This window comes from Rhincodon typus, chromosome 5, assembly GCF_021869965.1.
Source record: "Rhincodon typus isolate 14 chromosome 5, sRhiTyp1.1, whole genome shotgun sequence".
NCBI lineage: Eukaryota > Metazoa > Chordata > Chondrichthyes > Orectolobiformes > Rhincodontidae > Rhincodon > Rhincodon typus.
In genome coordinates, this window is record NC_063336.1 from 1,549,753 (window position 1) to 1,561,074 (window position 11,322).

At 43.1% G+C, this 11,322-nt stretch overlaps 1 protein-coding gene across 1 annotated transcript in view; it reads right to left on the bottom strand.

Annotated features, from left to right (window-relative positions):
- The window catches only part of LOC125483089 (dynein axonemal heavy chain 6-like), a 343,417-nt gene that overhangs the window by 310,725 nt on the left and 21,370 nt on the right, over nt 1–11,322 (bottom strand). Inside the window, 1 exon segment of the mRNA XM_048596614.1 lies at nt 4,310–4,418. Within this exon segment, the coding sequence (XP_048452571.1) occupies nt 4,310–4,418 (109 nt within the window).

An 11,322-nucleotide genomic window follows, 5' to 3' on the forward strand; every position in this document is an offset into this window, starting at 1 on the left:
ACTCTGGCGGCAGCATGGTGTGAGCTGGAAAGCCTGGAGCAGGACTCCGGCGGCAGCATGGTGTGAGCTGGAAAGCCTGGTGCAGGAATCCGGTGGCAGCATGGTGTGAGCTGGAAAGCCTGGAGCAGGACTCCAGCGGCAGCATGGTGTGAGCTGGAAAGCCTGGAGCAGGACTCTGATGGCAGCATGGTGTGAGCTGGAAAGCCTGGTGCAGGAATCCGGTGGCAGCATGATGTGAGCTGGAAAGCCTGGAGCAGGACTCTGACAGCAGCATGGTGTAGCTACAGAGAAAGAAAAGTTGGACTCTCTTTCAGTTATCTTGTTTTGTTTTATTCTGTGAATGGCCCTTATGCACGAGTGATGATACACACTTTTGACTGTAGTTTATATTGAATGCATGTGACAATAAAAGATATTCATATTCACTCCTGTAAGGTACTTGAAATATGAAGATTGGATTTTATCTTCTCAGAGAGCGTGTGGTGGTCACACTTAGTGACACTGTCATGGACAGATGCATCTGCAGCTGGCAATGTAGAAAGAGTCTAACTTTTAGTTTAAAAGAGTAGAGGAGGCTTTACACTCTATCTAATCACATGCGGGTCATGTCCTGGGAGAGTTTGATGGGGACGGTGTGGAGATAGCTTTAATTTTGATAAAAACTGGTAGACTAAGCTTTATTTTCAGTTTAAAATATTTGAGGGGGCTTTACTCTGTATCTAACTCTAGGCTGTACCTGTTCCAGGAATGTTTGAGGGGACACTGAAGAGGAACTTTTACTTTCAGTTTAAAAGAGTAGAGGGGGCTTTATTTTCTGTTTAAAAAGAGTAGAGGGAGATTTAGTCATATAGTCATAGTCATACTGCGCAGGACAGGCCATTTGGCCCATCGAGACTGCACCGATATAAGTACCACTAAAAGTGCACTAATCCCAAGTTCCTGCACTTATCCCATATCCTTGAATGTTATGACATTTCAAGTGCTCATCCAAATATTTTTTAAAGGTTGTAAGGTTTCCAACCCCCAATACTTTCCTAGGTGGTGCATTCCATATTCCCATCACCTAGAATAAAAATGTTTTTTCTCAAATCTCCTCTGAATCTGTTGCTCCTTACCCTAACACTATGCCCTCTCGTGATTGACCCTTCAACCAAGGGGAACAACTGCTCTCTATTCACCCTATCCATTCCTCTCATAATCCTAAGTCATGTCTCACTCTCAGCCTTCTCTGCTCTAAAGAAAACAATTCAAGCCTATTTAGTCTCTCCTTGTAGCTCAAATTCTCCATCGCAGGCAACATCCTGGTGAACCTTCTCTGTACCCCTTTAAGTGCTATAATATCCTTCTTGTAGTTAGGTGACTAGAACTGCACACAGTACTACAGCTGTGGGCTAACCAACGTCTGTATAACTCCAACATACTCTATGCAATGACTGATGAAAGTAAATGTCCCATATACCTTCTTAACTATCCTATTCATGTGCTTTGCCAACTTCAAGGATTTTTAAACAATTGTTCTAAGGTCCCTCTCTTCCTCTGAGGTATCCAGTGTCCTGTTATTCATTAACTACTCCCTCATCTTGCTTCTTCTTCTAAAGTGCATCACCTTGCACTCATCAGGGTTAAATACCTCTGCCACTGCCCTGCCCATCTGATCGAACTCATCTATATCTTCCTGTTTCCTACAACTGTTTTCTTCACTGTTAACCACCTTACTAATCTTGGTGCTGTCTGCAAAACTCGCTTAAGTTTCCCTCCACATTTTCTTCTATATCATTTATGTACATAACAAACAATAAGTAGGTGTAATCCTGACACCGGCCTCCAGTCGCTCAAACAGCCTTCTACCCTTTGTGTCCTGATACTGAGCCAGTTTCTGTTCCATCTCACCAACGTTCCCTGAATTCCATATGCTTTAATCTTCACAATCAGTGCCCCGTATAGGACATTGTCAAAAGCTTTGGTAAAATCTTTATAAACTACATTGACTGAACCTTCCTTATCTATATACTTGATCACATTTTCAAAAAATTCTAACAAATTTTGTTAGGCATGACGTCCTTTTGACAAGCCATGCTGACTGTCCCTAATTAAATCATGCTTTTCCAAATAGATATTAATTCTCTACTTCAGAATTTTTTCCAATAGTTTCCCTACCACTGACATGAGACTCACTGGCCTGCAATTCCCTGGGTCATCTAGCTGTCCTGCAGTCCTCTGGCACTTTACCCGTGACCAGAAAGAAATTAAAATTTGTGTCAGAGCCCTTGTTATTTCCTGCCTTGCCTCCCATGGTAGCCTGGGATGCAATTTATCCAGGCTAAGGGATTTGGCTCTTTTAAGCCTGACAGTGTCTCCAGTACCTCCCCATTTCCTATTTCAAACTGTGCAAGTTCCTCACAGTCCCTGTTCATGGATTCCATACCTACCTTCTCCTTTTTCCAGAATGAAGATCGAAGTTTTCATTCAACACTGTTCCAATGTCCTGCAATATCCAGCTTCAACACAGGTTACTCCCTTGGTCCCATATGGGCCCTACTCTTTTGCTGGTTAACCTCTTCTCTTTAACGTATTTATAAAACAACTTCAGACTCTGATCCTGATTGCAGGTCCTTTAATCATGGCTCCTTTTCTTGCTCTTCTAATTGCTTTCCTAAGTTCCCTCTTGCACTTCCTATATTTTTCTAGGTCCACAGCTGAATTGCTCCCATTGGACTTTCTAAAAGTCTTTCTCTTCTTTTTCATCCAGTCCTGAATTTCCCTAGACATCCAGGGCCCCCTGAACTTGATGTTCCTAGATTTCCCCCTAAAGGATACATGTTGGACCTATACTTTCCCCAGTTCCTTTTTGAATGCTCCTCACTGCTCTGCTGTAGACTGACCCACAAGGAGCTGTTCCCAGTCAACTTTGGCCAGATCCTGCTTTATTTTGATAGAATTTGCCTTCCCCCAATCCAAGAGCCATTTTATGATGAGAGGCTGAATAGATTGGGATTATATTCACTGGAATTTGGAAGAATGAGGGGGGATCTTATAGAAACATATTAAATTATGAAGGGAATGATAAGATGAAGCAGGGAGAATGTTTCCACTGGCAGGTGAAACTAGAAAAGAGGACATAGCCTCAAAATTAGGGGAAGCAGATTTAGGATTGAATTGAGGAGGAACTTCTTCACCCAAAAGATTGTGAATCTGTGGACTTCCCTAGCCAGTTGAGGCTTCCCCATTGAATGTTTTTAAAGCTAAGATAGATAATTTTTTTAATAGTAAAGGAATTAAGGATTATGGAGAGAGAGTGGGTAAGTGTAACTGAGGCCATGAAAAGATCAGCCATGATCTTATTAAATGGCGGAGCAGGTTCGAAGGGCCAGATGGCCTACTCCTGCTCCTGGTTCTTATGTTCTTACGTTCTTATAGATGACTTATATAAGGATTTTGTCTAACTGTATATTTTCTAATAATGAGGTATTGGAATTACTCAAACTCCTTTGCTGGAGAAGGATTTAGTTTTCCCTCAATGGAATTCAATAAATACTAAAGTATTAGTAAATGGGATAGGTGCAGAGTATATCCCATTTCCATTGTACAAAGTCCAGTTGACGTGTGACTTATTGTCTGGACTAGTGGTAGTCAGGGTAGTTACCAAACTACCTGTGGATGGAGTCAATTTATTGCCGAGGAGTGATTTAGTAGAAGTGAAAGTTATAGCTTCGCCTATAATCATGGAAAGCTCAAGTGAGGCTAAACAGATGGAACAGTTGCAAGAAAAGGTCCCGAGTATTTTTTGTGTAGAGCTGGATGAACACAGCAGGCCAAGCAGCATCATAGAGCAGGAAGGCTGATGTTTCGGTCCTAGACCCTTCATCAGAAATGGGGGCGTGGAAGGGGGTTCTGAAATAAATAGGGAGAGAGGGGGAGGCGGATAGAAGATGGATAGAGGAGAAGATAGGTGGAGAGGAAACAGACAGGTCAAAGCGGTGGGGATGGAGCCAGTAAAGGTGAGTGTAGGTGGGGAGTTAGGGAGGGGATAGGTCAGTCCAGGGAGGATGGACAGGTCAAGGGGGCGGGATGAGGTTAGTAGGTAGGAGATGGGGGTGGGGCTTGAGGTGGGAGGAGGGGATAGGTAGGAGGAAGAACAGGTCAGGGAGGCGGGGACGAGCTGGGCTGGTTTTGGGATGCGGTAGGGGGAGGGGAGATTTTGAAGCTTGTGAACGTCAGCTTTCCTGCTCCTATGATGCTGCTTGGCCTGCTGTTTTCATCCAGCTCTACACCTTGTTATCTCAGATTCTCCAGCATCTGCAGTTCCTACTATCTCCGAGTATTTTTTGTTGTGTGTGGTGACTAGAGCGATGGCTAAACAAAGTCCGTCAGCAGAATTTGCAGTAAAAACACAAGCAGATGTCAGGATAGCTGAAATTCTGTTTAAGAAAGAATATAATTCAAACGAAGTGTTTGGCATAACTTCATTAATTGAGGCTCAGAAGGCAGTTAGAGTTAGAGTTAAATAAGTTGCCACAGACATCTCACACTGAAGCTAAGACTGAAAGAGTTCTAGACTACTATTACATTGAAAACAGAATTCTGATGAGGAAGTGGAGACATTCCCATCGACCTGCAAATGAAGAATGAATATTTGTTCATCAAATAGTGGCACTAGCCTCATATTGGGCGTTCCAAGATGGGGCGTTCCACTCCCCGAACATTCCAGATGTCCTCTTATTTCAAGGACTGCAACTTCCCCCCTTTGGTGGTTGAAAATGCTCTTGACCTCATCTCTTGCGTTTTCATGCAGGAATGTGGAGTAATCCGATCAACTGTGATATTATTGAATGACGGAGCAGGCTCAAGGCACAGCATGGTCCACTGCCGTGTTTGTGCATTAGAGAATATTCTGAAATGGTGTCATTGGATTTCCTTGCAAGACTTTTGGTTCTGGCAAATGCCCATGTGACTTAAGTCAATACAGTGTGGAGCTGCAGGAACACAGTAGTTGAGGCAGCATTAGAGGAGCAGGAGAGTCGACGTTTTGGGCCTAGACCCTTCATCAAGACTGGGGAGGGGGAAGGGAGCTGGGAAATAAAGAGAAGGAAGAGGGGTAGGGCTGAGGGAAGGTAGGTGGGATGGCGATAGGTGGATGCAGGTAGGGGTACTGGGAATTGGTCAGTGGGAAAGGTGGGATGGATAGGTGGGGAAGGAGGTGGACAGGTAGTGTCAGGTCAAGGAGTCGGGGATGAGAGAGAGGGTTGGACCTACGATGAGGCCAGGGGTGGGGAGATTTTGAAACTGGTTCCTCCAGCTCCATACCGTATTGACTCTGTCTCCAGCATCTGCCGTTCTTGCTATGTCCATGTGACCTGAGGTTGTACTGGGATGAAAACTGAAAGGAAAAAAGTAATTAAAGAAATCAAATTACATCTAGTCTGAGAACCTGCAATTGATTACAGAAGACATGATGCCACATTTGTGTGGGAAGTGATACAAATATTTCTCTGTGAGGCATCTCTTTATTGTATCGACTATAAAAAATAAATTTATCTTTTTATTCAAATTGTCTCTTCCCTGCTGGTTAATATTTGAATGTGTTGATTTTAGTTGGTTTGTCACATTTTGTGTTAACATTCCTTTTCCATCCTGATGTAGTTGGTGCTCCCAGAATATTCCATCCATGGATTGTTCTGTATCATGTTCCTGTGTGCACAAGAATGGCTGACACTTGGTCTCAATATCCCTCTGCTCTTCTATAACCTTTGGAGGTGAGTCAGATAAATACTGAAGGGAAGGTGATGGCCTAGTTGTATTATCACGAGATTGTTAATCGAGAGACACAGGTTATTATCTGGGCAGGGAACTTTTCTGATGAAGGGTCTAGGCCCGAAACATCAGCCTTTCTGCTCCTATGATGCTGCTTGGCCTGCTGTGTTCGTCCAGCCCTGCACCTTGTTGTCTCTTATTATCTGGGGACCCAGGTTCAAGTCCTGCCATGGATTTTTAATCCAATAAAATTTTGGAATTAAAGACTGAATGATGATCATGAAATAATTGATTTTCAAGGAAAAAAGTCATCTGGTCTCTAGGAGAGGAAACTGCTATCCATACTTGGTCTGGACTAAATGTGACTCCAGACTCCCAGCAATGTGGTTGACTCTTAACTGACCTCTGCGCAATTAGGGATGGACAATAAATGCTGGCCTAGCCAGTGACACCCTCATCCTATGAATGAATGAAAAAAATACTCTTGATTGATCCACCAGTATGGCAGGGAACTTTATTATGGGGATGAACTGCTGTGGTTCAGGATGTTAGCTCATCATCAGCTTCTTGAGCAATTCAGGATGTGCAACAAATTGTGTCCTTTTTACAGGCATGTGTTTCCGTTTGAAGGAACGTATTTACTTTGTAAAACACAGTCAACAGGAGAAATCCATTTCCCATTTGTCAGCCAACCAGGTTGAATCATAGGAGAGAAATTACTGGGAAGAGATTTCTGGGGTGGAGGGAGAGAGAGAGAGAGAGAAGTTATCAGGGAGAGAGCGAGACAAAGAAAGATCACAGGTAGAGACAGTGATAACCAGGGAGAGAGATCACCGGGGAGAGTGAGAGATGTTGGGGAGAGAAAGAGAGATCACCAAGGACAGATCACAGGGAGAGAGAGTATAGGGCGAGAGAAATCACAGGGAGAGTTTTCGGAGAGAAACAGAGTAATCACGGGGAAAGATCATTGGTGGAGAGAGAAAGATCTTGGGGAAAGAGAGAAATCTTAGGGGGAGAGAGAGATTTGTGAATGGGGAATTGTGTTTGATGAACTTGATGTATGTTTTTGAAGATGTTATAACAAGATTGATAAAGGAGAGTCAATTGACATAGCATGCTTGGATTTTCAGAAGCTTTTTACAAAGTCCCCCACAAGAGGCTGGTTAGGAAGATTTAAGCACATGGGACACTGTCCTGGCATGGATTAATGATGAACTAATAGATCTGCGAAGAAAGTGATAGGTCGTAGAATAAAAAGGACAAGTAGCAACATGGATATAAATTTGGCTGAGTGAAAGGAAGCAGATATTAATGATTAATGAATATTCTGAGCTAGATGAAGGTTTGTAGTAGAGTTCCCGAGGGGTTGTTATTAGGACCCTGGTTTATATATACGTGATTTACTCTACATCAAGAGAGAAACTGCAGAGAGAGAAAGAGGGAGAGCGATCACAGAGAGAGACTGCGGGGTAAGAGAGAGAGAGGGAGTGAGTGACCATCGGAGAGAAACTACAGGGGGAGTCGGAGAGAGACCATTAGGATAGAGACTGCATGGAAAGAGACCATCAGGAGAGAGACTGCAGGGAGAGAAACCATCAGGAGAGAGACTGCAGGGAGATAGACTGCAGAGAGAAAGAGACTGCAGGGAAAGAGAGAGAGACTGTCAGGAGAAAAACTGCAGAGAGTAACCATCAGGAGAGAAACTGCAGGGAGACAGAGGGAGATTGTCGGATGAGAAATTGTGGACAGCGATCCCAAGGTTAGATTTCCGGGGGCCCGTAACTGTTGGAAGAGGGATTGTGGGAGTTCCAGCTTTTCATCTCCCATACCATGGATTTCATCCTATTCATTTAATCGACTCCCACTTCCCATATTACAGACTCAGCATCATTTAAATTGACTGCTGAGCCAAAGAAAGGAAGAGTGGGAGTGACCAAAGAGTTGGGTGTTAAGGAGGAAAGAGGTTAGAGATATAGAAGGGTATGGAGTGGGAATTGCAAAAAGATAAATCCGAGCAGGTGGCTATGCCCTTTGTGTATTGCAGATATTTTCACAGCCCCACGGACAGTAATGAGTTAATGTACGATCCTGCGACAGTGATGAACGATGAGACACTGAACTACTGCCAGAAAGAAGCTTGGTGCAAGATGTCTTTCTACCTGATGTCATTTTTCTACTATCTCTATTGGTAAGGAGGCATTTCAGTGAGCCATACAGTGACAGAAAGGAGCTAAACTTTGGGACTCCTAGAGTGAGTGAGGCACAGGTTCTTGGAATGAGCTGCATAGTTATGAATGAATGGAGATTAGAAATTATGCCACAACTTTCCATTAAACTTCAGATTTTTGGAAGATCATTGATGATGCAGCTGAAGATGGTTGGGCCTAGGACTCTACCCTGAGGAACCCCTGCAGAGATGTCCTGGAGCTGAAATAAATGACCTCCACCAGCCGTAACCATCTTCCCTTATGTTAGAATAGTCTCCAACCAGCAGCGAGTTTTCTTCCTAATTCCTATTGACTAGGGTTTCTGGATGTGACACTCAGTCAAGCACAGCTTTGATATCACTTCACTCTCACTTCACCTCTGGAATTCAGCTCTTTTGTCAATGTTTGAACCAAAACTGCAATGAAGTCAGGAGCCAAATGCTATCCATTGAAAGTGGGAGCTGTGTGACCTGTAATGGCACTCAAGGTGAGGTTAGAGAGGTACACAAGGGAGAAGGAAATAGACTGTTATACAAGGGTGCCACATGTGTATTTTTGTTTTCTGATCTGTAAAATTCTATGTAATTCATTGTAAATTTGATCACTAAATTTCAGCCTGTGGAATTTCTGTTTTCTCCTACAGTATGATTGATACGTTGGTCAGCATTTAATCGGGAGGGCTCAGAGGCAGATTGCGAATCAAATCCAGCAAAAAGCAGAGACAGAGGGAGACTGTCATGTCTGAAATATTGAATTCTAACCTTGTCCCATCCTTTACTACACCCCTTCTAAACAATGAAGCAGCATTGAAGACATAGTCCTTTACTATATCAACAGCCAAGGAAGGATAAAGAGAAAATATTGAAGGGAGTTGACTTCTGCGCTCGCCCAACATGTCTGCCTTGTTCATGGATGTACAGTCTTAAAGTTTACAACTATGAAACCAGCTGTGATGTCTGTATAATTGTTTTATTTATCTAGTTATGTACAGAGGTGTCCCCATCAGTCCCCCTCCAAGTAAAGGAGATCTCTCCAGCTGGACCCTTTACAGTGAAGGAGATCTCCCCATCACAATCTCTTTACAATGAAGTATCTTCCTCCTTCAGAAGCCCTTAAAGCAAGCAATATCGCTCCAATAGGTCCCCTTAGAATGAAGAGGTGTCTCCACGATCTATTACAGTGATGCAGATCTATTCAGTGTGACCTCTTATAGTAGGGGAAATCTTCCTTCAGGATCCTTTGAATGAAGTCTCTTCATTGACCTTTTACAGTGAGGGAGATCTCTCCTTTGGGACCCTTTACAGCAGAGTGGGAATGGGGATGGGGTAACCTTTCTATCATGATGCCATCAGGGCAATGGAGGTTTCTCTTTCATTGAAAATGATCCCTTACCATGATGGAATTCTCAGCTCCAGGGCCCTACCCTTCAATCAATTGGAAAATGGTTTATGTATATTTCTGTTTAAAAGAATTTGGTTGATGACGTCACTGTAGTCTGAACAGAAATAGATTGTAATTAGGTGCACAGAGATGAAAGTGAGCTCAACTAACAAAAGGATCCATCAGAACGACTTCTGCTTTACGTTTGGCCATTCAACCAGATTGAAATATGAAGATATCCATTGGTGGCACTTAATACTTGAAGGAAATGGATATGCTCCTTTTAACTAGTGAGATGAAGGTTCATCAGGATGAAGGTTCTTCACTGGGCTCAAATGAGACATTTGCTCCCATCCACAATACAGAACTGTAACAGTAGTCTTGTCCACGGCAATATCGACCCAGCACTGATTCTTCAACTGTAGTGCAAGATTAGAGGACATGGGATGTTGAAGGCTGCAGAATCCTCTCATGCTAGCCTCCATTCCCAATCACAAAGAGGAAACCCATTACGTGGCTCCAGCCAAGTTGATGTGAAGCCGAGAACAAGAATTTATAATGGAAACAGCTGTCCATTGAAGTGGATCCCCCAGTCCTTTGCCATTCTCAAAATATCCACATCGGTCAAAACAATACATGAAAAGCTTCCAGTGCCTCCTTTCTGAAGTTGGTGGAGGAACAATGACATTTATATTCAAATCTTTAGAGCCCACTGAAGACCAGCACATTTTTATACTTTTTTCAATATTAGTGGTTCATTAAGGTTCATGCCAGTGAGATGCACTGACACAATCTTAATAACATTGATGCCCTTTGGGAATGTATATGATGTACATCATATTTATGTCTTTAAGAGATTCACCTGTGGTGTTTCTCTTAAGGAGCCAGCCCACAAATCTGATTGAAGTGATTATGTATTCATTATTGTAGGGGAGCCTTGTAATATATCCTGACAATAAACTTTGCATACAGATGAACCTGTATGTGACTGAATGTGAACTTTTGCCAGAACTTTATGTGTTTGGTTACAAAGTATGTCTTTGCCTGTGACTGCTGGGAATAGTGCTATAATGGTAATGTCACTGGACTGGTAAATCCTGACGCCCATGCTAAATCCCACCACAGCAGCTAGGAAAAGTTAAATTTAATTAATGAACTGAAACTTAGTCTCAGTCATAATGATCATGACCATGAAACTATCAGCAATTGTTTGGAGGAAAAGATAAGTCTGCTTCAGGAAGGGAATCTGCCATCCTTGCTCAGTCTGGTCTATATGTGACTCCAGATCCCCAGCCATATGGTGACTACTGAATGCTCTCAAGGGGCAATTAAGAATGGACAACCAAAAACACCCACATCCCACAAAAATAAAATAACTCGTGTTGTTTGGTTCCAAAGCAAATGGGTGGTAAGAAACTGGCAGCCCTCTGAATCATTTGATTTTCAATGGCTTTCCCTTCCTTGTAAGGTCAGAAGTGGGACTGTTCACTGATTTACAAGAAAAGTCCAGGGGATGAAGGGCTTGTCAAATGAGGAACTGTTGAAGACTGTGGGTCTGTACTCGATGGATTTTTAGAAGGATAAAGGGGATTTCATTGAAACTTACAGAATACTGAGAGGCCTGGATAGAATGGATGTGGAGATGTTTCCGTTAGTAGGAGAGACTAGGACCCGAGGGCACAGCCTCAGAGTGAAGGGATGACCCTTTAGAACTGAGATGAGGAGGAATTTCTTCAGCCAGAGTGTGGAGACTCTGTCGAACTCATTGTCACAGAGGGCTGTGGAGGCCAAGTCATTGAGTGTATTTAGTACAAAGAACAAAAGAACAAAGAAAATTACAGCACAGGAACAGGCCCTTCGACCCACCAAGTCTGCACCGATCCAGATCTTCTATCTAAACCTGTCGCCTATTTTCCAAGGATCTGTATCCCTCTGCTCCCTGCCCATTCATGTATCTAGACGGATACATGAATGGGCAGGGAGC